The 26,937-nt window shown below is 44.8% G+C and overlaps 4 protein-coding genes and 1 long non-coding RNA gene across 13 annotated transcripts in view; 3 read left to right on the forward strand and 2 right to left on the reverse strand.

Annotated features, from left to right (window-relative positions):
* The first annotated feature begins 2,169 nt into the window (after nt 1-2,169).
* On the forward strand, nt 2,170-14,852 carry Polr3F (RNA polymerase III subunit F). Its single transcript, XM_077666777.1, has 10 exons — nt 2,170-2,380; nt 2,496-2,613; nt 2,712-2,779; nt 2,842-2,909; nt 2,981-3,093; nt 3,202-3,345; nt 3,407-3,514; nt 7,148-7,357; nt 12,986-13,091; nt 14,783-14,852. The coding sequence occupies exons 1-10, from the start codon at nt 2,322-2,324 to the stop codon at nt 14,788-14,790; spliced, it is 1,002 nt and encodes a 333-aa protein (XP_077522903.1). The 5' UTR covers nt 2,170-2,321; the 3' UTR covers nt 14,791-14,852.
* On the reverse strand, nt 14,851-16,296 carry LOC144133585 (protein dpy-30 homolog). Of its 2 annotated transcripts, none has more exons than XM_077666779.1 (4): nt 16,157-16,295; nt 15,770-15,858; nt 15,487-15,635; nt 14,851-15,423 (listed from the first exon to the last, which is right to left on the reverse strand). In XM_077666779.1, exons 1-4 carry the CDS (start codon nt 16,164-16,166, stop codon nt 15,330-15,332), a joined length of 342 nt encoding a protein of 113 aa, XP_077522905.1. In that variant the 5' UTR covers nt 16,167-16,295; the 3' UTR covers nt 14,851-15,329. The 2 variants fall into 2 exon arrangements, with proteins under 2 accessions (XP_077522905.1, XP_077522904.1); XM_077666778.1 differs by having other exon boundaries at nt 15,261-15,423; nt 15,487-15,647; nt 16,157-16,296.
* Nucleotides 16,254-19,053, forward strand: LOC144133586 (uncharacterized). 2 transcript variants are annotated; one of them, XM_077666781.1, is made up of 3 exons: nt 16,254-16,542; nt 17,125-17,253; nt 18,774-19,053. In XM_077666781.1, exons 1-3 carry the CDS (start codon nt 16,498-16,500, stop codon nt 18,888-18,890), a joined length of 291 nt encoding a protein of 96 aa, XP_077522907.1. In that variant the 5' UTR covers nt 16,254-16,497; the 3' UTR covers nt 18,891-19,053. The 2 variants fall into 2 exon arrangements, with proteins under 2 accessions (XP_077522907.1, XP_077522906.1); XM_077666780.1 differs by having other exon boundaries at nt 16,305-16,575.
* A 378-nt stretch (nt 19,054-19,431) lies between these two features.
* On the forward strand, nt 19,432-19,697 carry LOC144133587 (uncharacterized). Its single transcript, XR_013315074.1, has 2 exons — nt 19,432-19,492; nt 19,599-19,697. It is a non-coding gene; the product is annotated as an uncharacterized LOC144133587 (long non-coding RNA).
* The window catches only part of LOC144133583 (coiled-coil domain-containing protein 85C-like), a 31,374-nt gene continuing 24,027 nt past the window's right edge, over nt 19,591-26,937 (reverse strand). For 5 of the 7 annotated variants that reach the window (XM_077666770.1, XM_077666774.1, XM_077666772.1 and 2 more), the window contains exon 9: nt 25,127-26,144. In XM_077666770.1, coding sequence (XP_077522896.1) covers nt 26,109-26,144 — 36 coding nt within the window. In that variant the 3' untranslated portion in view covers nt 25,127-26,108. Of the gene's footprint in view, nt 26,145-26,937 lie in introns of all 7 variants that reach the window. The other 2 variants (XM_077666775.1, XM_077666776.1) reach the window with 2 other exon arrangements.

Raw genomic sequence — 26,937 nt, forward strand, 5'->3', positions numbered from 1 at the left:
AGGGGTTTTGCGGCACATTGTGTCTGCCAAGGCAGAGATGGTGATCCTACACTTATTTTTTTGCTATATTGAACCTAATATTTTTAAGAATTTATGGATAGATGGATGGATGGATGGATGGATGGATGGATGGATGGATGGATGGATGGATGGATGGATGGATGGATGGATGGATGGATGGATGGATGGATGGATGGATGGATGGATGGGTGGATGGATCGATCGATCGATCGATCGATGGATAAGGCTGAACCCTTTAAACACGCTCGCTGAGCTAATCGAAGCGCATAAGACGGCACAAGTGACCCGCTTCTCGCGCGCAATTGCGGGACGCGTAATTCTCGACAAACTCCACATTTACTCCGCTGAGGAGGTATGTGGAACATCACATTTGTCAGTCGACATTACTAGTAGACTAGTTGTTAAACCTGTAGCCAGGAACATGCTGCCAGGCAGACACGACACACGCAGGAAAACAAGGGCGCAGGCCCCTGAGGAACAGTACGATAATGAACCACGTGCAGTGTACGTGGATGCAGCTCAACACATCAAAGGCGGATCATACGTGGCATGTATGGCCACTCCAAAGTCAGCCCTCGTTAACGCCACAACCTTTCACGCTAGCTCCATACGTACGCGAGGCAGAGGAGGTAGCTATCGCACTGGCCATCGCGGGCCCCCGCCCCAGAACTATTCTAAGCGACTCTAAGAGCGCCATTCAAAATTTCGCCATAAACTCGGTAAGCGCGCTCGCAATGCGAACTCTGCGCAACCGAACTCTCGATCACAACATCAATCACGTATGGGTTCCGGCTCACGCGATTAACTCCGGAAACGGGGGGTTCGACCGTCTAGCCTTAGGTCTAACCAACAGGGGGACGGGAGGCCTCTCGGGAGTGGAGGCCCCCGCCGAGGCGCCTCACTCGTACGCGGAGATTACAAACGTTTATCGCGAGGTAAGATGCACGTATCCCTCACGCCGACCTGGACAGGGCGCAAGCCACGACACTCAGACGCCTACAAAGGCAATTCTTAGCCACTACCGATGATGTTTAATCACAAACGGTGAATATGACCTCGCATGCCCGCACGGCGGGGGCCGCCCAAGACCATATTTTATGGGAATGCGCTAGCAAACCTCTTCCGACGACACTCACACTCTTGCCAGCTCCTTCGGCGGAGGAATGGGACAAGCCAGTTCAGAAAAACAACGCAACTGACCCTCAACACGCGAGCTCAAGAGGTCGCCCCTGACTGGAAGCCACCCTGAACTTGCCCCAGCCCCAACTAATCCCTTCCATATTGTAGCATTAAAGTTGTAACCACCACCACCACCACACGGCTCACACTTCTGGGTTGTCAAATTTGGCGCCACGCTTTAGGTTCGTCCGCTTCTGGTGTTTTCAAATTTGGCGCCCCATTTGCTCCGACCCTGCCCACTTTTTGGACATTTTTTGCTGTAATTAATTATATAATTACCCCATATGGACCTCATGATTTCGCGTGCGAGACTTTTTGAGGTTCTATCCAATGCAGCCAATTCTTTTTCTCATAACTCTATTCGTTCGAACGTTATCGTGATGACAAGCTCGTGATGACGCGCAACCGCAAACATAGCCATACAATGATTACGCATTTAAAAAAAAACAGAACTAAGGACGAAAAACACGACTTTTTACACTCAACTACGCAGCAGACACATGACTTTTGAAACTAAAGTCCCTTCACAAGCTTTTCTAAACTGATTAGGGGCTCTATTTGAAACATGCCGTCCAACTTCTGGTGGTTTCACTAGTGCCGCTTCGGAAAGCGGGACTCATAAGAAACTGTATGGGCGGGAATGCAGCATCTAGCCATCTCAGTTACCGTCAAGGAGGTTATCTTTAATCCCCTTGGTTACAGTGGACTAGTTCACCGTACCTCAGTCCTCAGTGGTCTGCATACCTACGAGGGTGTAGGTTACGGCATAGTGATCTAGCCGCCGTAGTAATATCAAATAAAACAAAAACAAAACAACGTAGAAAAATTAAATATAAATAATTTATTTGCTTGCTGGCGCAATTCACGTAGTAGTATATGTTTTGTGATATTCTGGAAATTATTTAAAACGAAAAAAAACTACGATTTGGTGGCATTTACCGCCACTCAGTCATTCATCCATCCACTAGCATAGAGTTTGTTTTCTTTCCATGTGGCGCATGGTCAGTTTTGACGGGATGCCGGCGTGAGGTGCCCGTCAGCTTTCGCTTCACCTTTATCCGGATTGTGCGTGTTGGCTTCTCCAAATCAGTTTCTTCGCGTCCCCACCGTAAACTACGAGTATGGCAGAAGCTGTCACGGTGAAAATCGAGAAGCTCGATGCTGCCGAAATCGAGCAGAAGTAAGCACGTTACCATGTGTGTGCTCTTGTTGCACACCAGTGTCCGTGTTCGAACTGATGGCGTGTTTTCTTGATGGGGAGACTCGGGACAAGTGATACAAACTTTTCGTTCCAGAATCATCGATCTGTGCTCCGCAAACCCGGCAGGCATCACGGACAAGCTGGTGCAAATGCACGTTCCCAATGGTGATCCCAGCGCTAGGGTCGCAGCTTTTAACAAGTTGCTTAGCCAGGTATTTGTTTCTGTTGTACTTCCAACTCGTCCCCCTTTTTTCGCAATGCAGAGCTTTCTGTCTAACCCCCCCCCCCCCCCCCTTCATTTTGTTTGTAGGGGAAGATTGAGATTCTCAAGCAAAAGAACCAGCTCTTGTACCGCCTGAAAGACGGCGATGCAGACAAGTGAGTTGAGACGCGTATGAGACGAGAGCACGTTGGTCAACAGTCTATTGCTTGTTTTACAGAAAGTGCAAGGGCTCAGACAGAGAAGAAAAAGTTGTGTACAAGATTGTCGAAGAAGCAGGAAACAAAGGTGCGATTAAATCGACCGTCGCAGCTCGCCTTGTGGTTCCAGTGCTGATTTTGAGCTGCTTTGTTCAACAGGAATTTGGATCCGTGACATTCGGAACAAGAGCGGCCTTGTTTTGACGTCGCTCAACAAGATTTTGAAAAGTCTCGAAAGCAAGAAACTGATAAAAGCCGTCAAATCTGTATCGGTAAACTTCGCCTTTGCCATCGTTTCTCCTTCCAGCCATTTGACTTGCTTTGTAGCGGTTTAGCTGCCATGTATTTCTCATCGTGTTCTTGTGAAATGCTCGTTACAGGCCTCCAAAAAGAAGGTTTACATGCTGTACAACCTCGAGCCTGATCGCTCTGTGTCAGGTGGTGCGTGGTACAGTGAACAGGAGTTTGAGTCTGAGTTTGTTGAAGTGCTGAATCAGCAGTGCCACAGGTTTCTTCTGAAAAAGGTGATCATCATGCATTAAGATATTTCTTTCGAAAGCTGCTCATAGATCGGCGTTTTCTCAGCTTACAGTTGCCAAGGAAACGTCGAGTGACCCTATTTTGGAGAAGAATGCTTCTTTTGCCTCTTCAACAGAGGTTTGGGAGTTCATCAAGAAGCTAGGGATCAGTAAGGTATGTGCATGGCTGTTTGAACATACGATTTAATTACTTTGGTTTTCACGCGTGGCGATCGTGGTATGTTAGGATAGCAGTCTTGCTTCTGTTTTACGTAGCACAACTGCGAGCATTTCATCCTTGACACTTAAAAGGCCTGCAGCTTAGAGTATTTTGATGTGTTGCATTTTTGAACACCACCTCTCTGCACGGCATGTCTTCAAAAAGTATTCAGATGGCGGGAGTGAGAAAGCTAATATACGGTAGTTGGGAACGCTTACTGATGACAATGACCTGCTAAGTGGCAACGAATTACAGCATATGACATAATAAAGGCATTCAGTAAGCTTAAAAATTAGTACGGGGAAAACCGAAGTAACCTTCGGCACTCTGGCAAAGGCGTAAACGTTTAAGTAGTGACAGAGTATCTCTTTTGGTGAAGCAGCAGCATTATATCAAAGTCATGGAAGAGGAATTAGCAGGATAACAGGTTGGAGTACATTTCACAAGGGTTGAAAGTTGGGCGAGTCGGTAACGATGATCCATGAGTGTAGTGCAAACAGTACGAAGGACAAAGAAAGAGGTACACAGCACAGGCACTTACTTCCGACTGAAGGAAGTCTAATGTGTCCAAGGCGAGAGGGAACACTAAAGGACGAACAGGCACATGCACCCAAAAAAAGGCGACAGAACAGGTGAACGAGGTAAGACGACTCAGCAATTTACATTAAGAATGGCAGCTCACTTTTCGACTAGGAGATAGATGGCTGGCTAACACATTTATCTTCCAATGCAGGGATCTGTGCTGCTTCAATGATTTCACAGGTTGACTGACCACGGTGTCTGGCCATGATTGAGCACTTATCCAAAAATGGAACACAACCACACTATTTACAATGCACAGCCAGATTACTACCAGCAAAGGTTTTCATGTTTTTGCGTTCATGAAGCCTATCATTCAAGCAGTGCCTGGATTGATAAACGTACTGCTTACCACGAAATGTGGGATGTTGTAAACGATGCCCTCAACACAAAAACAACATGAAAAACCTTTACTGGTAGTAATCTGGCTGTGCGTTGTAAAGAGTGTGGCTGTGTTCCATTTTTGGATAAGTGCTCGATCATGGCCAGACACAGTGGTCAGTCAACCTGTGAAATCCTTGAAGCAGCACAGATTGCTGCATTGGAAGGTAAATGTGTTAGCCAGCCATCTATCCCCTTGTCGAAAAGTGAGCAGGCAATCTTAAAGAACGTAAATATTTAGTTGACTTGCCTCGTTCTCCTGTTCTGCTGTCACCGGTTTTTCGGGGCGCATGCACCTGCTTGTTAGTGTTCCGTTTCACCTTGGCCACCTTAGGCTTCCTTCTGTCAGAAGTAAGCGCCTGTGTTGTGTACCTTTCTTTGTCCTTCGTCCTGTTCGCGCTACATTCATAGAGTACATTTGCCTGGATTCTCGAGTTGTGAATAGTAGGCTAGCAGTGTCATTTAGAAGGAGCATATGTAACTGATGTTTATTATCTGTACTCTCCTGTCGGTTCAGAGTTTGGAGGCTGCGGTTGATATGAGTAAAGAGAGCATGCCAAGGTGTATGAGGGATAATGACAGGAGCAACATTCAGTTATATAAAAGAGAGTGGATTAGAGAAGAGGTAATATTTATTTGCATCCTAGTTGATATTGAGAGGAGGAGACTTTGAAAGAAGATGTTTTGCACTGAACAGGTGGTCTATTATTTGTAACAGGGTACTAAGAGAAAGAAAACATAGTTGGTGGGGGCAGATAGCCGGACGAAGAGATGAGGCTAATCGCTGATATCGAGAGAGGCCTTTGAGCTGTGGTGGATGTAGTTGGCATGATGATGATGGTGATTCTGTTACATTTTGGAATACCTTTGCATTTTGTGTGTTACTGCAGTCATCACGGTCCATAACTGCATCCAAGACGTTTGTACGAGCATTTTCCTTTCTCAGGACCATTATTACGACAAGTCTGTTGCCTAAACGATCTTTTCACGCTTCGATACCCTTTCATGTGAAAAACATTGGAGGGGACGCTTACACTCCGCCTTTGGGTATGATGCAGTAGCTTTAATGAATGAGCGCCAATATATGCAGAATTGGTCATTCTCGACTTTACATTCATAGATCTCTTGGAGTCATCTTACCACTCCTGGTGAAGCGGTTAATCGATGGCCCTGCGATGGCAGGTGCTGATATCAGTGGGACTTGTGCGACCCAGGTTGCTCCTCCTGGGCAAGTTCTTGTGACCAATCATTAACTTAACTGCCATGGTGGTGAGTTGGCTCACAATCTGGTGGGCAGGTTGTGACGACATCATAAGGTCACATGACCTAGGTTGCTTCTTCGGGGATTTTTCGCTCAAGGTGCCAACGCCGATGCAGCCGGATTTTCTCCACAACGGGAACCTCACGCTTTCGCGTTAAAAGCCAACTAAGCTCGTTCTGTTGTACAGGTGTGGCCAAAGTGTTACGAAACATGCTTCGGCTTTTGGATTTTTTTTGCGCGTTCCGTAGAGAAGATATTATGGTTTACTGGTTTCATGCGCAAGTGCACCAGCACTTCTAAGTGTACTTCTTAACTTTCGTTAGGTAACACGTGAGGAGAGTTGGATTGCTGAAGCATGCTCCGTAATATTATGGCCAGGACTGTACATCCTAGCAAGCCTGCAATCTCCTTACTCTTGCCTGCTTAGATACCTGTTGAGATTTTTTTTCATGCCCTCTGAATAGCTACCAGATTCTTTCCAGAGTAGTGGACACAAAGAAAGGCAGTGAGGTTACTCACCAGGATCATTTTAATCGGGAACGTGGCATTGAAATAAAAAAAATGGCCAAAAAATTGATTTTTACAAAATTGTTGCATCTGCTTGTATGCCTTGTTTTTTATGTTGTCTCGAAGTTAATTGTTGAAATCGACCTGGAAGTACTCTAAATAATATGCTCTGTGAGCCGTGATGCATCTGCATTGCAGGGAAGCGCTCGAGCAATGTGCGTTTTTCTGCATTGTGGTTTTCTGCCTAAATACTCACCTTACAGAGCAGATTTCTTCACGACTGTTTTATCTATTTTGACCTTATTTGTTTTGTTGCACTCCTAAGACTATAGCGCAGGTCAAGTCATTCTTTTTTTTTCACATTTATGTATTTTAAATTTTTTAACGGAATTTTTTCCTCAGTTTAGTACATATGTCAGTGGACACTGTGTCACAAAAATTCAAGACCAAAATTTGTGCTTTGAGAAAAAAATTCTAATGTGTTGACCTGTAGCATGCCAGTAGGATTGAAATGAATGTTGAACCAGCCTTCTTCCAGATTTTTAAACTCTGCAGCCTTTTCACAAGAATCAGGGGCAAAATATTTGTGAAAAAACAATTTGTGAGAGTAGTCATAAAATTATTTCAAATATGCTCAAGAAATGTTATGTAAATACATCAAGAAGCAAAAAACTTTTGTTGAAAGCTGCATCTCCCCTTGAGTACTGCGTTGCTGGCATACAGAAACACAAATTGAAGCCAACAACGTAAGGCACGATGTGTTGTCTTCAGTTTGTGTTTACCTTTCTCTGTTTCAGCCTAGTGGTATCTGTCATAAATTGATCCTTCTGTTATTACTCACGAGGTGCTCTTACTGACAGGTCCAGCTGTCTCTTGAAGACATCAAGACTATCCTAAATACACTGATCTATGATGGAAAAGCAGAAAAGACAGTTGTCTGTGGTTCTAGTGGTCTGGGTGACTCTTCGAAAAGCTCGTCCTCCAATGAAGAGTTCCTGAATGTCTACCGTGCAATTGAACCTCTGGTTGAAAGCGCTGGGCTGATGCGGATACCATGTGGGACTTGTCCGGTGAGGAATTTTTTTGTTTTACCTTTCACTTGTTAGCTTTTGCCATTAATGAAAATAACTGGGTATTGCCTGCATGTTAATTCTTAATGCTGTCATGGTTGCACTTGAAGTATTTGCTGAAATTTAACAAGGTTTTGCGTTCTCTGCTTTGCAGCGAGCGGCTGCTGCATGTTAGACAGGTATGCTTGTGGCTGTACTCTTTCACAAGGGGAGCCACTTGACCCCGGCTGAATTTGGCTGTTGAATGACGTACATCATGGTTCAGAGAGGTCTGCTATTCATTGTCCAATTAGCTTGTTGTCCTTGTCACTCTCGGTGTTAAATCTTGGCTGTCTTGAGAATTGAAAGTAGGACAAATTTGTGTACTTTGATGTTTGAGCAAAACAAGCGTAAAATAATGAAAACCTACAAGACGAGTTGAGTGCTGTGCACAACTTGCCACCTAATTCTTCTCTTGTCATTTGTGTTGTTTTGCTGACCGCCTTACTGCTTCAGACCTTTGTCTGCTGACGACGAAATTCTCGAGGCATCTTTGTCTGTTGACAGAGCAGTGTACAGAAGAAGGAAGCCTGGCACACTTGAGCTTTGAGGTGCCAAAGTAATTACAGCGTACTACAGTTGGTGAAAACTACTCTGCAGATTGCTTCAAGTTTGTTGTTGCCCTAAGAAAATGAAGCGAAAAGGTGTTGATTGGCCGTTCGCGCCATGGGCAGATTTCTGGGTCACGCCTGGAAGGTGATTACTGGAGAGGGGATCCCATTTGAGCAGTATATTTCTTGGACACTGTTTGTCAAAAAAAAAAAAAAAGGTTTTTCACGGTTTTCCGAAAAAATATTTATCGGTGTGGGGGCTAACCCCTCCCCCCCTTATTTTCGCCCCTGGTTGATGTAATGTGACCCAAGGGGGATTTGAAAGTAAGAACATGACAAGAGAATGTGTGACAATGAAATCAATGGACCAGTGGGTCACCTGACGTATGTGATGATGTCATTTCGTGCGGATGATGATCTCAAAATCTTGGGAGAGGCGTTCTGGGTATAACAGCTGGTGCTGTAAAAATGAATGTGGATTAGCTCAGCTAATCCAGGATATACAAAGTGAAAGCTGTCAGCATTCATTCTGTTCATTGGCGTTGGTGTTGACAATGTTCTAGACGCTGATGATTTAAGGAAAGGAAGGGCGCATGCGCTATGCTCTTAGCGGCTGCACCCTGGGGGAGGATATAAGCCACAGCGCGGCTGCTTGCCTTCGGAGAAGGCGCAATGGAAGAAGATGCGGCTGGTGTCCGCGTGCATAGCAAGCAGCATCTTCAGAGCCAACCGGAAGCTGCTTCTACCGACCCCGAAGTCATTGCCTGGCGTGAGGCTACCAGTCTGCTTAAGAATGAAGCGCGGAGAGCTAAGTGCATGTCTGAGACGCCCGACGTACGTGAAGAACGCCTTGCCAAGCGTCTTCACCTTCCAGCAGCCATGTCTTCTTCCATTGCACCATTGCAGCGAACACCTGCGACTCTGCGCAGCTGGTTGCCATGCTTACGGCGCCTGCGCAGAAGTGACTAGCACGGACCATCTGAAATGCGCTGCTGACTAGCCCAGTGTAGCTTTTGCTGCAAGAAGAAAAAAATATGCTGTGCTCGTGGCAGCTATACTATGTTACCCATCTCTGTTATAGACACCTATGGAGATGACAGCATTCTCATTGCTGCTGTAGCTAGAACTTTGCCCATCAGTGATAACAAAGATGTCTGGTTATTGCATTCACTCCCATCTAGTGCATACCACTTTCCAGTGGAAGAAGACACCAGGCAGCATGCGTAATGAGTCTGATACTAAGTCGGAACTGCTTGAATGCCACTTTTTGTTTTCCGAATGGGAAGGGGATGGTGTCCGCTAAAATTTGGGTAATGCTATACGCATGCTGACTTGAACACTACTTGCCAGCTGCATGCATGAATGTGTAGCTGTCGATACTTTTGTCCTTAGTAATGTGGGTGAACTTGTTAACTAGGCTTAGCAGCAAATTTTGAAGCTGCAGTGTATAAATGGAAGGCCATGGCTGGGAGAACACACTCGCACAACACACAAGAAATGAAGATCAAACTGGCATTATTCTTCATTGCCCATTTTATGCAAGCCTAGATGATACACAATTTTAGCACAGTAGGAAACACAGTGGTCTCAGTATAGGGTAGAGCTGAGGCTTTCTACATTGTTTCTCTGGTGTGCTCCATAATGAACAGCTCGATGCTTGCAGCATGTCATTACATTTCCGTGGCCTCCCGGCTAAATATGGCGTTTTCACTTTAGTGATAAAAAGTTTTCAAAATAAATACCATATTTACACGATTCTAATGCGCCCTCTCAGATCATGAATGGCAGTTTACCGATATCCCTCAAGAGAAACGTATATAACAGCTGTATCTTACCGGTACTCACCTTTGGGGGAGAAATGGGGTGGGACGAAGGAAATGGTTCAGCTTAAGTTAAGGGCAATGCAGCGAGCTATGGAAAGAAAAATGGTAGGTGTAACGTCCAGAGACAGGAAGAGGGCAGAGTAGGTGAAAGAACAAATGTGGGCTATTGACAACCTAGTCGAAACCAAGAGGAAAAAGTGCTCTTGTGTGGGGCATGTAATGTGAAGGCAACATAACTGCTGGTTCTTAAGGATAACGGACTGGATAGCAAGAGAAGGCAAAGCGTAGCAGGAGGTGGTAGAAGGTTAGGTGGGCAGATGGGATTAAGAAATTTCTGGGGATATGATGGCCGTAGCTGGCACAGGGCAGAGTTAAAAGGGCTCTGAAAGGGGCTTTCAATAGAAGGAGGAGGAAAGGCAGGGAGGTTAACCAGACGAATAGCCAGTTTGCTACCCTGCACGGGGGGAAAGGGGTGAGGGGAGAAAAAGATGAAGGAGAAAAGGCAGTTGCAGGAAATTAAAGTCACTATGCAAAGTCACAGTGTTCAGTAAAGTCGCAGCCTGTCGTGCAGGCCAGAAGTCTTCGAAAAGCGGAGCAGTGCCTTGGAGGCCTTCACCGCCGCCGACCGCCACGGCCAGTGGCCGAGAATCTTTGTTTCAGTCAGTGGTCGCAGGTCTAGATGCTCCAGTGCACGGCAGAGAGACTGTCTTTTGGCGCTGTAGGCAGGGCATTCACAAAGAATGTGGGCTATAGTTTCATCACACCCGCAGATGGCACATGCAGGGCTGTCAGCCATACCTATTAAGAAGGAGTAGTGCTTGGTGAAAGCTACACCAAGCCACAGGCGACACTATAAAGTTGCTTCACGTCGTGGTAAGCCGGATGGAAGCCGAAGTTTCAGATCAGGGTCCAAGGTTTTTAAACACAAATGCGGGAATTGGCCTGAATTCCATGCGGCAAGCGTGATGTCCTGTGACAGTCCCGCGACGATGTCCCGCGCTTTCAATAAAGTTGTGTTATGCGTAGGATGTTAGAGGACGCCGCTTCACAAATTTTCTCCAGCAAGTAGTTTATAATGCTCTTTGTGGAAGCTGAGTTATCTGTAGTTAAAATTTGAATTTCCCACATCTTTCTGTCTCCTGTCGTCACTTTTGCACACTGAAATGTCGGCGCCTCTCCACCAGCTGCAGCTGCTGATGCGCGCGCGGGAGTTCCCTGGGGGCCAGAGTTTCTGGCCGCGGCCATGTTAGCTGCATGACATCAGAAAGAGTTGGCACGGCGAACAAATCATAGCCCTCCGCTGCTCCCGCAATGAGTCCTGCATGATGCGTTGCGCGCGGATTTGGGCGAGAGCCCGGCACTACTGGTCGCCGGAAGGTGTAGAGGCGGAGATTTTTAAAACTATATTTGAAATGATTGGCTCGCGTTTGGGGTCTTGTATGCGGCATGAACACTTGGTGGCTGGTACTCTACATAATGCAAGCATATTACAGCCAACCTCAAACACCTTTTTCAGGTATCCTTTAATGGGAGGGTGTAATCGTGCTGATGATGATTATGAATGCGCCCTCGATTGTAGCGCGCACCAGATTTCAAGCCTCCTGTACAGAGAGCAAATGACACTTGACGAGCGCGCAGTTCTGGAGCACTGGAAGAATCCCGCGGATGAAAGAAACCCGCAGAGGTGCCAGTCAGCGTCCTAAACAGCATGCAACTGTGTTTGGTTGGCTAGCTAATACGCGGCCGATGACTGCTGTTGCCGAGAGAGATCTTTTATTATGAGCAAAGGTTGGAGGGAGGCCCCATTAATCCAGGGCCCCATTTGCCGTACCTTGGTGGCCCGGGTGATCAGGTCACGCTAGTCGTCCAGGGCTGTGCTAAACACAATGGCTTCCCACTGGAACTGGAAGGTGGGGTTTGGGGGCACTGAGGAAGTATTGGGGCATTCCCGTGTAGAATGGTAGAGGATGCTCATGATGTAAACCAGCACCAAAAAGAACAAAACACAAAGACAAGAGGGGAGCCACCACAAGCGCTGAACGAAAAGGGCAATTTGGGGGTACTGTGTGGGGTGAAATGTTTGCCTAAACGTGAGATGGGGGAAAGTGTTAGCCCAGACTTCGCGTCAGGAGGCTCACCATTCCGTGCCTGATCCGACATTCTGGTTAACATCCCAGACTTCCTTCTTCCTTTTTATCTCTGTTTGAACTTGGCATAACAGACGGACTGACAGATTGTCCTTGGCTGATATGGACAAAAATCGATGTCCAACCATAATTGACCATACCCAACACGATGGTGACCTCCAAATTTGGTCCGGGCCATTGCCAAAATGCTATCGCTCGACCTTTGGGTATAACGGTGGTTAACCCCTGCCTAACTTTTTGTGATGTGGTGAGTAAGTTCTGCGGGAGAGTCTGTAATGTTAGAATATGTGCGAATAAAGCTGGCGCAAAGCGAAACTGAAACTAAGCGGTCGGACCGTTCCCCCAAGGCAGGAGCTGACTGTTTTTCATCACGTCTTCTGTTGTGCGCATGTTTGAGATGTGCTGAAAACTCTGCGGCATGCAATTCAGGTTTGAGTAGAGCTATTTTGACAATCGCTTGCCGTGCTGGTTGCACCTGGACGTGGCGCCCCCTTCATGAAGCTGCTGGAATTAATCTATGCGAGACGCGTAGCATCCAATGCCATAGACTTAAATGGCGCCGCCTGTTCAAATTATCCAGATTTCCGAATTAACAGGGTCAAATCAACAAGCTTTTACTGGTTTGGTTTATGGGGTTTAATGTCCCAAAGAGACTCGGGCTAAGGGACACCATATTAAAGGTCTCTGGAAATTTCAACTACCTGGGGTTCTTTAACGTGCACTGACATCACACAGTGCACGGGCCTCTAGAAGTTAGCCTCCATCGAAATTCGACCGCCACGGCCAGGATCGAACCTGCGTCTTTTGGGTCAGCAGCAAAGTGCCATAACCACTTGGCCACTGTGGCAGCCAAGCTTTTACTGCATCGACACACAAGTACCAAGTTGCAATTTTGCAGTGCCGATGACAATAGGGCGCTGCTGGCATAGTTTCATTTTCGTACTCTATTCTAATTCGGATGTCATACATAGATGAGTTTTTCCGGAAAAAAGTGCACGTTAGAACTGAGCAAATACGGTATATGAATAAAAAGCAAGCATGTCAGCAAACTGTGGCACCATCTTGCAGGTGAAGCAAAATTGCTACGAGGGTGGTTCTGTGTCCCCGTCTACATGCCAGTATTTCAGAAAATGGCTGTCAGAAGATTTTGACGAGAATGCATCGTTTGAAGACGGTAGGTAGCACGCTTGGAGGGAACTGTTGTGATTACTACCATTGAAGGATGTCTTTTGTTAGGACTTACTGTTCCATAAGAATTCCTCCCTCTTTGTCTTCTTCCAAGGCAGTAGTAACACAAATTGTTTGATCAGCAGCTGTCAAGCCAGTAAACGTAGTACTATACCAAGATTTCAGCTGCTACTGCGCACATAATTTTGCTGTGCCGTGCATTATGACTAGTTCCTGCTTGAATTTTGAGTGGCTTAATGATGAACAGAGCAAGTGGTCAGACAAGCTTGCAGGTCTCTGATCGTTTATTATGACATGATGTCGTACCATAACGAATGGGTTATCAGAAATGTGCGGATTTCACACAGAAGGATGTTGACAATTATCAGCAGTATTGCACAAAATTGTTGCCGATGCTGTTTTGTGCGTCATCGTACTGGTGCTTGTTGTGCTACCCTTTAGGGCCCAGTTGCCCACATATTGTACAGTGCAGAATTTAACAGCTTGAAGCTGTTTTCGGTGTCACTTTGTGTGTACAGAATAAGCTAAAATTCAGTGCACGAGCAAAAAATCGAATCTCACTTTTCCAGAACACACTATGTTCCCACTTGGCCTCAAGTGTAGTGAAGTGAACAATACTGCATGTCAGCGATTCCTTGCAGCACTACCAAAGCCGAGACGAATGCAGAGGCGATGTTGACACTGCAGAATGTAGTGCCAGTATAAAATGGCCATATGACATAGCATGCTTTAAACTGCACGTGCGACAAACATTATTTCAAATCGAGCCTTAATGTAAGCTTTTTCTTTTTCTTTTTTCAAAGTTTAGCATGCACGACTCTTCTGTACACTAAAATAGCTTTTCCAAAATGGTGGCGCGCTTTCCCTTGCTCCGGTGTGAATTATTTGTTGTAACTGGGTTTTTTAGTACGTTCATTGGTCAAATGGGGTATCGGGCTTTTGTTTTGTCTAATCTCGCTTAGAGCAAACAAAATCCACGAGTGATAAGTCTGCTTCATTTTTTATTTATAGTGACGATTCTGCCGCTCCCGAGCATAAAGAAGAATGTCAGGTTGTTGGCAAAAATGGTTTCTACTTTAAAAACCACTAGGATCGCATCATTCGCATATGCTACGAACAGTGAAAGTTCCACTAAATTCTTGCATTTAGCCTACGAAAGCACGCATATGCTTTGCTAAAACTACCTGTTGTCCCTGCAGTGTTCACTACTTGGACAGCCCTTTCCAACCATATCTGCATACGGAGAGTCTCAAAGGAAAGCACTTGGTTGGGGAGGTCTCCAGCTTCCATAGTGCTGCAAGGAAAGTACTTAAAAGCCAGATAGCTGGAAAATTTTGAGCCGCTTTCTGTACAGTAGACAACTGGCAGATGTAAATGCTAGCATGCCAAGTTATGAAACTCCTGTGCATATGTAGTTGCACATTTACAGACCACTCCGTGTAGGTTTGAAACACTTTCAAACAGTTCTGGCAGAATGTCAAGTCCAATTGCTGAACCGAGCGATTGTTACAAGTTGCCCCAAGAACTATTGAAATGCATCAGACACGGGTGCAAACAGTTATTGGGTCAACTTTGAAAAATGCTAGAACCATATTGCTCTCAGCTGCATGCGAATGCCATTCTGCAAAAGCAGTTTTGCGGGCAACTGCTGATTGTGCGGAATTTTTCTTTTTACAGTTTTCTGATGTCCAGGAGCCGCAGCACCTTGTACAGCGAGTAAAATAAAATTTCAAACACAGACTGTGCACGAGTCTCTTAACTTGTTTTATTGACAACATGTCAGTTTTTCTGCAAGGCTTTTGGAAAACGCTAACGGCGAGCGAGAACATCAACAGGGTGACAGCAGTAATGCATTTTGCAGGCGAGCAGTTTGCAACAAACCTTACATGCACACATGTGCTCACCGCCTTTGCCTTCCTGCGCACTGCATGGTCAGAAAAGCACCAGGTCTCCACGGGATTTCCAAAAGCACTTGAGCTTATGACTGATAATGGGCAGTGCACGCTGGTAGTGCAGTGCAGTGCATAAAGTAAGCTAACTGAACGTCTCGCCAGCTAAAACCGGTCTTGCAATCGGCGCAATGAGCGGTGACTGTGCAGGCAAAACGCTCCGTTGCAAACGCAGGTATAACTGCGGAGACACGGTGAAGCAGACGTGGTGTTCGCACACATGTAAATAACGACTTGAAAAAAATATACAAGTCTCTCTCTCTCTCTCTCCCCCCTCAGTTCTGTCCGTTGACGGAATGACTTGCGTGCTCGAACTGCGTCTTGTTTCGCATCAGGTAGTTGGCCAAGTACTCGATCGGGTTGGGGGGTCTGCAAGGGAGCCAAGTTGGAACATAAACGGGCCTTTCTCACTCACAGCGTAGCACTACTCACCGCTCCTTGGCAAGCGTCGATAATGCCTGCAGGAGAATCGGGACGACAGTCTGGTCTAAGTACTGCCTCGTTGGTAGGGAGTGAAAGTCGGTGTCCATTTTAGATTTCTTTGGTAAGCTGGCGCCGATGTTCTCCTTGTCGGCGCTCGCCTGCAAGTGAAACTGCATTCGGGCATTCCTCCCGCTTTACGAGAAATAAAGAAACGCGTGCAGTAAGCAATCGGCACCGCTGCGTGTGCCAGCAAACCATTAGCTGTCTGCAATGGCGTGCAGGGCAATTTCACCTGAGTGTTTTCCGATGCGCCGGTAGCCACCGTGTCGGCAGCAGCGCGGACCTCGTCGGCCACTTCAGTCTTGGCCGCGCTGTTCTGATCTGGAACGAAGAAATGGGGCATCTCATTACAGTGCTACTCTGACGGCGTCGCAAAATATTTTTTTTCTTCTCACAAACGCCCGAACCAACACTCGTCGCTCTTTTTAACACCAACAATAAGCCCTTCTTTAACTCGGCCATTTACTAGTCGCTCGACAATTCAAAGTGCACCACAACGCTGCAACGCGTACACGCCAGGTCGTTTGAGTGCTTGGCTGTAAGCTCTCGCAGGATAATAGCCAAATTCAAACGAAATTGGTTTGTATTAAAAACATCCGAGGCGAAAGCGCTAACCCACCTTCCGCCATAATCGACTGTGAGGCGGAAGAAGCGTCACGAAACCGGAAACCACCGCTTAGACGCTTTGATTTGGCTTGATTTGGATTTCTGAGGGGACCTCTTGATTTGTTTGCGCCTTCGTAGCCGTACTCAGCCGTAGCTACCAAGTCGTTTCGTCCCGACCGCACCCCACTGCTAAATTCGCGTTAGCTGCGGTTTGTTTGGGTGCGGCGTTGAGGCCGCTCTGCTAGATTCTTCTCGTGAAGAGGTGGCCTTTGAGATAGCTTAACCTGCAGTCTTCTCTTAGGCCTTGTTTTGCTCGAAGGAAGCGTTACTGGTGACGGTATCGTCCGCTCCAATATGGGTTCACCGTTTCTAAGAGACGGTGGAGATTTGCTGCAGCAAGTAAGCGCTGAAAATCTTGAGTTGCTAGAACAGGTCAGACAGCGAGTACCACATTTTTTCCCTCTCAGCCTGCTTAAGCATCCTTGCAACGGAGCGATGCATGGACGTCATCGGCACCAGATCGCTGTTAGAGCACTGCTGCTCCGGTTGCATTTGTGTCCTTTTGTTTTGCTTCCTGTATCTTTCTTTCGTGTCTCTGTCGTCCCGTGACTTTCTGATTAGACGTAGCCGAAGCATGCGTTATCGGTATCTCCAAAATGTGCAGAGCATGCTCGTAGAGATGTGCCGCGCGACGTGACTGTTGCGTTGTTTTTCGTATGCTTGTTCTTGCATATTTGGGGCGAATTCCCGACTCCACTATCTGTGTAGTTGTTACATTGATCGATTTCAAGCGAGTGTAAAACTTTGGCCGAAAGTTGGTTTTTGTCAGTTTCGCCGGTATGATATGTCGAGATCTTCGTTTCACAGAACCGGCATAAAAAGCGAACTGTGGCGAAAACTGTAACGATCCCTATTCTATCCCTAAACCTTCGTATTTGCCTAAATGCTCGTCTTGTTATTCCCATGCCCTCCACCCTTCAGATTGGCTTGTACCTGTCCCTGGAGAAAGTAGAACATGCGGAGAAATTCTACAAAACTGTTGTTGGTGCGAGACTTCTGCAGCATCTCTGGAAGAAGCTCACCAGGGAAGATGAGATCGAAGCCCACAGGGTACAGATCTTGCTCCAAGTGCTTATCGCTGCTGCCACCCGATTTCTGTAGTAGCACTAAGTATTGTGAACTAAAGTTAGAACTTTCACGTGAACATAGTTTGGAAGCTACAAAATGCACGTACGTTATTGGTTTTGTGGAAGCTCTTGAATAGTTGTTGAAAAATTATTTTGGTGTTTTCACTTTCTGGATTTTTAACCGTATACCAGGGCAGTGTCTGCACCCAAAACCAACCAGGAGACTACGGTATGTTGCTTTAGGGAAGATTTAAGTGCCAACTCTAAACAATAAAAAGTTGCATACAGTAAGTAGGATGCACACAAATCTGCAACCCTCTCGAGTATGTTCTGAAGCTGGGGTTACCTTTCCTTTGGTGAAACCTTTGCCTTATGCAGATGTCCATGAAAATTAGTGGGCTTTTACTCTGTTGGTGCTAGTGCCACAATGTGGCATGCACACAAAAACTGCAGCATAGACAAAACATGTCATTAAACTTAAAGGAGCGTTAAGGTGAACCGTCTCCACTGAGACTCGCTTTAAGAGTTAACGTAAGAGGTTTTTGTTGCATCATTTATGTATTAAAAAATTGCCTTCGGAAAGCAGGTTCAATGAAACTCTGTTCAGTTTGATGATGCAGTGGCTACAACTTGGAACTGTTGTCGCACTGTAATCGACAATGATTTGTCATGGCTGTGCAGTTAGAGTTGCCACTTTTTTTTTCTCACGGAAGGAACGAAAATGTGCTGAAAAAGAAATTCAGTAACACATTGTAATAATCTTTACTTGAACACCAACGAGATATCCCTTGTAACACAATCTGCTGTCTAGCTCTTTAAACACTTCTCCCACTGTGTGTCATTTTGGACCACATTGCATCTCTTTGACCTCTTCCAAGTGTTTGACACATTTTATTACAAAGCGGATAAGAACCTGCTGCCATGGCTAGTGGCTGTGGCATTCTGCTGCTGAGCGCAAGGTTATAGGTTTCATTCCTGGTGATGGCAGCGCTTTTTTGAGGCGAAGTAGAAAAAAAATTCATATTGAGGTGCATATTGAAGAAACCCAGGAGGCAGAAAAATTCCCTCCACTGCAACGTGCCTCATAGCTTTTTCATTGGCTTTGGCATGTAAAAATCAGTAGTGATTATAAAGTATATGCAGCTTGCTTTTAAATGGCTGTGTATTTTTGAAGTGCTTATGGAAAAATTTGAAGTATGTAAAATTGCAACAAATATTGTGAGCTCACCTTGCTTAGCCCAGTCTCCTTTTCAATAACAGGACATGGCTTTTAAAGCTTGGTGAGTTATGGCAAAGTTTCTAATTGGAAAAAGAAAAAAGTGCATACACTAAATCCAGTTTCAGACATGCTCTTTGCACAAGATGGAAAGTGGCTTTTCATGGAAGCTTTTTCTCTGAATTTGTGTCATGCAACTTCTATGGATTGCTGCAAGCTTTCTGAAGTGTTACAACATTTGGTGAAAAAAAAGCATAGGCTGAAATGAAAGCTTTCCTTTTCTGCAGAATGAAGCCTTGCTTGCAATAGCCGACTATGTGAAGAAAAACCCAAGGGCAACGGAAGAGCAAATTCTCAAAGAAGTACAGACTAACATAGATGCCTTTGTGCAGAAGATTCAGTAGCTGACTGAATGAAGCACTGCCCTTCTGTGATCTTCCTGCTGCCAAGATGGATATTTATTACCTTTCTATTCTTTGTGTTAAACAATGCACTGATGACACACAATGATTGTTCAGCTTTTATTCTCTGTGTTCCAAAGCCGTCACAATACATGCTTTCTTTGCATATGTGATTTAATTCAAAACAAAGACCCCCATCCCAACATCCTAAAAGTTAGCTGCAGATTTGTGGGTGGATTTGCCAGTCCCTGTTAGGAAGGAAATCGTGAGATTTGTTATGTCTGTTCTGACTGACATTAAAAGCGTGAGGAAGCTAAACCCATCTAAAAAAAAAAAGAACAGGATGATGCTACTATGCTGTAGTTCAGATAGCTATCATACTTTAGGACCTGCTCCAATGCAAGTCACTCTAGAGCAAAATCTGCAGCTTACTTTATGAGAAAACATCTTTCCTGTTACGTACACCATCGTCTGTACATTCCACCACTTAAGTATTGCATATACTATCTTGCAAAGTCTCCATAAAAAAAAAATGATGCAATGGAACAAGCTTAAACTCTATGGCATAACACACAACAAAAATACATGGTCATTTGCTACATAAGGCACAAGGGTCTTTTTGTTTTTATCATGTGGCACATGTGTGTATAAATGTATGTATACAAAAAGAAATATAAGAATGCATAGATACATGGTCATTTGCTACATAAGGCACAAGGGTCTTTTTGTTTTTATCATGTGGCACATGTGTGTATAAATGTATGTATACAAAAAGAAATATAAGAATGCATATCTGCACATGTATTTACATTACTGAAAATTATGTTCACTGCAACATCTACAGTGAAAAAGGTTTCACGCATTGCATAGTGCAGTGCCTACATCACACCTCATTAACGCCAGAGACAGGCTTTTTGTTTGCACATCAAGAGCATTTGACGATGCCACTAGCAGTTAGTAGTGGTACTTTAACATGAACTGGCATTCATTTAATGCTGCTCCACTGATCTTTGGCCATAGTTAAAATGACGTCATGCCAGTCCAAACTTCCAATTCGGAAATGTATTCTTACAAGTACAGCGACAAACACACTTTTACAACAGTGCTCCAAGGAGCAAACGCTTGCAAGGCAACTGCTGAGCCACCATGACCAATAAAACTGGACATTTGTGGTAGTAAAACTCAAAAATATTGACAGTTTAAAAACCATAGCATTTCTTTCAAAAAGCTACACAGGAACCCTTGCATATCATACTGGATGTGTCATGCTTCTCAAAAGCAGCGAGGCACTGCAAACTGTATGTCCTTTCGAAAGGACTCTTTTGAAAAGACATTTGCTAGAGCAAGTTCCAGAAAGTAACCTTTTTTTTCCTCTTGCTCTTCCTCCATTAGCTTGCGCCCTCGTCAAGCTTGGAGTGATTGTAATTACAGACCATTAAAGCCTAACTTTTTCACGAAAGTTGTGTGATTCCTTTTACAATTTCCTAATTTAAAAACTAAAGTTGTCCCCTCTATTTACTTCCAGCTCGGGGCAGGCATACAGTGACACTTCGGTTCTCCCTCCTCAGTCTGTTTGCATGTGACCGCACAAATATAGGCAAACAGCTGGAGTGGGTTTTCTACCGAGTTCCTAGTGTCAGTAAACGCTGTGAAATCAGAAAAAACCAAGTTCCTTCACTGTACACAGTCTGTGTTTGATGGCTTGCGATGAACAATAAACTCCAGAGCTCCTTAATACTGCTTTGATTCGAAACAGCCAAGTAGACGACAAATGGACCACTCGCTTCACATCTAGCCCCTACACGCAAAATTGTGGTCGTCGTCAGCTTGGAAAGAGAACTGTGCCTTCTAACACAGTCAGCTGAGACACCACATCTACAGTTGAAGAGGATTGCGCAGGCTTTTTTTTTTCCATGGCACACTGGCATTTCAAGGCACTTTTTTTTCTCTTCCACATTTAATATGACAACAGGCTACATAAGATGTGACACACAACCTTGAAAAGCACTACAAGTATACCCTGGTTGATTTTCTCTCTAAAGCCTTCCGATATAACCTGTAGTTCACAACCTATACGTACCTATTTACATGGGACACTCAGAACAGTTTTACAATACAGTAGCTGAAAGGCACTTGCACATACCCAATAAAACAATGCAAAAAAAGTAATACAAACCTAAAAGCTTCTTCATCTCACAGGGATAAAAACAGTGATTGCATCAAGATTAAAAAGAAAACGACTGCAACTCAATCTTAACAATTTCCACACCTGGTGTGGCTGTGTTCATCAAATACATTCAGATTTGATCACTTCAATCACAATGGAGATCATGGTACACACTGTAGCATGAATGCTAATGAGAAATATTCGCTGCACGCACTTTAAAACCATGAGTACAGATGGGCAACAATAAACTTCATCACCTGCGGTATGCTTCGAGCAAATGCTGAAATGCTATTCCATTACCATGTCATAAATACAGAATGAAATTGTTCTCGCATCCACTGCAAAGGACAGCAGTTTTCATGACACATCAACATGTGAGGGAATGTGGCGAAAAACAAGGTGTAAATAGGAAAACAATATCTGAGGCTGCTTCAATTTCTTTGATTGCAAGCAGGTAGCTGCAGTCATGCAAGCAGTGAATCTGCATGACAACAGTCGCAAGTGAAAAAGCTCGGCACAGTGCAGAGTGAAATGACCACAGAAGTGCCAGTGGACAGGATTCTTATCATCGAAGCTTTTGAAGAGTAATGTGTAAGAGTACATAAGTCTTTATGAAAGATTATTGTAAAATGGAATGAAACGAGCAGAAATGCAACAAAACAACACTATAGATAGTAGTAGCAAGTATTACAAGCAGAGAAGTGTTGGCAGCTGAGATGGTACGAGTCTCTTACTCCATGGAACATGCTTGGAGACTGTAGTGAGGTTCACTATGATATGAAATAAAAATAAAACTGCCAGGCATCTCGCTAGTGTCCGTTGCTGTAAGGAATCGTGACAGCACAATAACAATGCTTGTTCCCTTAAAAATACTGATTATTCAATGTGTTAGAGCCACTGCAGAGGTCAGTGGCAGCCTAGCCTATACGTAGGGCCCTTTGCTTTCAGGTTTATTGGAATTCGAGGGGAAAAAACAGGGGTGATACTTCCTGAGCTCAAATTCGGGTACAAATCGGGCTTACAAAATGTTTTTTTTTTTTTTCGGGTCCTTTGCTGCAACAAAAAGATAATTTACTCTTTTCTTGCTGTTTTCTGAGCGGGACAGAAAATGCCCTTTTTTGCTCATTATTTCGAGAGCATACAGGCAGGTTGCACTAAAAACTGCTTGCCAAATCAGGGTTCTTTCTCTCACATATTCGCTATTTTGTCGAGTGCATTACCAATCTGTTATGGAGCACTTCTGCATCTGTACAAGACCTGCCAACCTGTGTATACTGTGAAAATATTCGTTCACCATTGTAGTGCTCATTTTAAACATGTAAGTATCATGGAGCAGGACGTCGTTAGCATGGATAGCAGTGCCCGTGTTTTGGCCTCTCGCTTCAAAAACATAAGTATTACTCACGTAATGAACCCATCCCCCCCTTTTGTCGTTGAGAATTTACTTTCTTTTAAACAGTTAGCTTTTTCTTCTTTAGAGCGCAGCTATTAAGTGTCCGCTCGTGGGTTGAGCCATGCCGCCATGCACTGCATGAGCAGAGAGGTAGGATGGCTAGGAGAGAGGAGGCCTGCCTGTGGCGGCATCTGCACCCACGTGTTCCCCCCTCCTGGCAGTCGTGCCACATTTCGGTCCACTGGCGAGCGGTGCTGCAAAATGTGCTGCATGCAATAAATTGCCTCCGTCGGCTACACCAGTCACAGCGTTGTCTTCGTAGTATAAACCACCTGCTGCTGCAGCAGGCTGAACTTATCTCCATCCATTTCTCTGACCACAAAGCCACCTTCACAACAATCAAAGACTGGGAGAGGACTGTTGCTTGAAGAGAGAGTGTGTGTGGAAAATAAAGAGTGCTTTGTAACTGTACAAGCCTACATGGGTCTCTCAAATTCTTTAGCACAATATATCACAAAATCAAAACACCTACACAGCTGCACTCAAATTTCGCATTAGGAAGTATCGTAATCGTCCTCAGAATTTTTTTGTAGCACGTTCCTCAGTTTTCGCGCCGTCCACAGTGCAGACCTTGGCAGTGCGCCAAGATGTCGCGCATCAATTACATCACGGCACGGTTGTTTTTTGACGAGAGCTCCTGACAGGGGGCTGGGGGGAAGGCGCGCTCAGCGAACTTGGCAGATCACCAAGACATTGTGTGCCCTCGACACAAGCACCGGCGGCGGCGGCGGCTTGCTATACATCTGGCTGCGCCGCTGCATGATTAGAGCCGGCGAGCACTTGAGCATCGGAGAGGAGCGTAGCAGTTTAATAAACCAGAATGCAATAAAACATCCTCTATACTGAAATGCTATGGAGGAAGCAGGACCTTCGTAACCCCAAGCGATTTGGTGAGCTTGAGATCAGGAGCGAAGGTACCTAACCACTTACCAGCATCACCACAACTAAGACCTAAACATTCGCATCACACACTCGTAACCGTCTTGAGAGTTTTTCAAACCTCGTGCGAAAAATGCGGGCCTAAGTTTCAGAGCCAGTGTTCAGCATGTTCGCTTTATCTTGCCGCCGGCTACCACAAAATCGTTGGATCGTGCCGAAGTGAGCGATGCTAAACACTGCCGACGCAAACACGTCTGACTGAGTGCATTTGTTGACGATGGACGGACGGACGTATGATATGAAATTTTGACTCTTCCCAAAAAATCTGCTCAATACTTTTTTCCCATGTAATGAACCCTCCCACCAGATTGATGTCAACATTTCTGAAAAAAAGTGAGTCCATTACATGAGCATAAACAGTACTTGGTGAACTTATCCTGAAATTAAGCTGCAGCATGTGCTAAAAGAAGTTTAAGATCACCTGATGACTGAAAGCACTCCCCTAGAATAAGCACAACATATCCACTGATTTTTGTGCCGTGCCTTCAGCTTGGTGCACTGGAAAACGTATGTACTCTAGAAAGCTCATTTCCGAGTAGAAATCAGGTCCCGATTTTTAAGAAACCTTATCGGGGTGTAAGGGTCAGGTAAAATCGAGCTTTACTCGAAAATTAAGGCTACACCTATGCACAATTGAGCTGAACTGAGTGGTTTGTGAAAGTACCACACAGAAAAACTGTTCCTGGCCCCTTGGAACAAGCAGAGCACAGGTTTCTACTCAGCCCTTATTGGAAAAATGCATCAAAGAATGATAACAATGATTTGAATGACCAATACTGTGGCACTGAGTCATCAAAAAGAAAAAAAATGTGGAAAAGCATTATAGTGATGCGGTAAATTATCAGTAAAAAGTGCACAGGTGTGTATGTACATACAGCTAGTATAACCTACTGTCCTGCATAAAGCACAGGTAGGCATTTTCTGGAGGAAAAGGAAAAGTAGCCGAGATAAGGAAACAAACACATGAGCTAGATCCTGGCACAGACCACTGCAGATTTACTTTCAAACCTGCTTCTCGCAAAACCCTAAATGTGGGAAGGCATGTACACCTAAATATTTTATTCTTGTTCAATGTTGGCTTTTTTTCAAACAAACCAAAAATGTTAGAATCAGAAAAAACCAAAAGAGCATAAATGCCAAAATACCACTTTTTTAAAACTAGATGTGACAAGTGATGACGTTTGAGTGATATTAGCTAGTGCAAGCAGTGGACCGATGAGAGGCGAGCCTTTCTTCAGCTTCTTGTACAGTGTTGCGCATCTTCACCGCAGAGACTTCAAATTCTTCCTGCCGCAACCGCTGGCTCATTTGCTGTAAAACTGCGCATGGAGCTTGATCATTACTGTAACTTCTGCCTCATAGCAAGTTTGACAACAGAACTTACTTAGGTTGGTCGCACATGATGTGAACCCGTAGCAGTCTGCGCCGAGATCGATGAACTGAAAGCTGCAAACGGCAGGGCGCCATAAAAAGATCCATGCACCTTGCAACACTCACCTTGGCTCTTTTTAAGTTGTGCCGCTTTCCTCAGCTGCCGTTCGGCGGCAACTTTGGGTCGATTTAGGCGCAGGCGATTAGTACATGCTTGAATCATGCATGGCTAAACCAGGTAAGTACCGCTGTCAATGTTACTCAACTGACGGTACGGGCAGGGCCCTTTTCTTCTTCTTTCTTCTTCTTGCCTTTTCTAATACAGGTTAACCTTTCTATGATAAATATGCACAATACTATTTCTGTGCTAGTTAGTATTCCTCAAAAGTATGCCATGCCTTTCTGTTAATTTAAAAGGTAACTTCGGAGAGGTTTCAGACATTTTGAGCTAACAATCGCACATACAGTATTTACTCAGATGTAGTGTGAGTTATAATGAAATATTATGCTGAAACAAAGATGCATCATTTTGTTCATATGTTGGTTGATGCGTTGCATAGGTCGGCCCCCAAACTTCGAGAAATGGAAAATTAAAGAAGTCAACAAAGAAACCAAAGTAGTAAGGTGGAAAGTTGGGCTAGTTGAATCTGATTCATGATGAAGTTAGTGCCAAAAACGAGCACCAAGGTGGGAGAAAGACACAACATGAGCGCTATTTCGCAACTAAAACTTTAATGAAAAAAACGCATGATATAAAGCCATTTTTGGCACTAACTACATCATGAAACAAAACAAAGTTTGTATGTCGGAAAGGTCGACCATGATTTTTTATCAGCGATAGAGGGAAACAGTAATAAGATGAAAATAATGTCTCCTGTTGCTGTGCAGTTCAGATTTTTGGACAAATGTTTGAAACAGAAATGATCAGTAGCCCATCCAGCTTCCATACTTGTTCCTATTTTGTTGTTGCTTATCTTATCATACCTAGTACACCAATCACAGAACCCTAGCAGCACACACTGGAGCTGCTACACGCTATCTCGATGACTGCCAATACTGCATATCTTTGCTACTTTTAACTGCTGACTCATTGTCATGGGACAGCTACGCAGTCATGGGACAGCTGAACAGAAACAAAGAACCTCACAGCACAATGGTGATAACCAGCACAGGTAAATGCAGTGCTGACCTGATACAGTTCCCAACAAGAGTGCACCGGTTAAGAACAAGTGCCAAGTCTGAAGACGTTTCCTCTCTTGCACCATACCGTGCTGCGTGTTTCGCTCTTGTGTCAGACTGGTCCATCTTCAAGCTTCCGCCAGACGACCTGCACAAAACAGGCAAAGGATGAGACTCACTGTCCAGGCAGAGCAGGACACTGAGGGCAGCTCCAAAAAGTTTTTGTTCTCGGCAGAACCTGACAGCCATTCATCACTGCATGAACACTTGTTTGGCAGCAAAAGAAACTTGGAACCCTCACTGGGATATCACTGCCATGCACTTGTGGAAATGGCTGATGGTGGCATCTTTCATTTCTCGCTCGTGAGAGCTCTGCATTTTGTGCAGGCAACCTCTTTTGTCATTTGAAAAAAGGTGACTCTACTTAACCTGTCTTCAGTGTAGCGTCTGGCAGCATCCACTTCTTGTTGCGGTAAAAACTGCACGAAGGATAACCCTTACCACCACATGCATAAGCATCAGAGTGGGGAGAGGAATTAAGCACACATCATCAACAGCGACTGCACAGACCAGCCGCTAGCTGAATTCGCATGAAAATAGCACAGCATCAACTGAAATTCCCCAATGGGCTTGACTACGAGAACACCTTCAGACAGTTAATTTTGATACCCTTTGTGAACCTGCAAAGAATGACCCCTCAACTCACTTTTACACTTGATTTCTTACACTTAATTGATAACAAAACAGGCACGTGAAGGAATGTAGTCCGTATTGCAAAAATGTGAGTGCTTTGCACGACTCCAGGGTCCTCCAGAGTGAATCATTTTGGGTACTTGGCTCACCACAATGTCATGTGTTGTCCTGGCAAACTGGTTCAGTCACATCTCTTTCTGTGGCACTCACAGCAAGGATGAACATTTTATTCACACCCTGCTTATCTA

This window comes from Amblyomma americanum, chromosome 5 (assembly GCF_052857255.1).
Source record: "Amblyomma americanum isolate KBUSLIRL-KWMA chromosome 5, ASM5285725v1, whole genome shotgun sequence".
Lineage (NCBI taxonomy): Eukaryota > Metazoa > Arthropoda > Arachnida > Ixodida > Ixodidae > Amblyomma > Amblyomma americanum.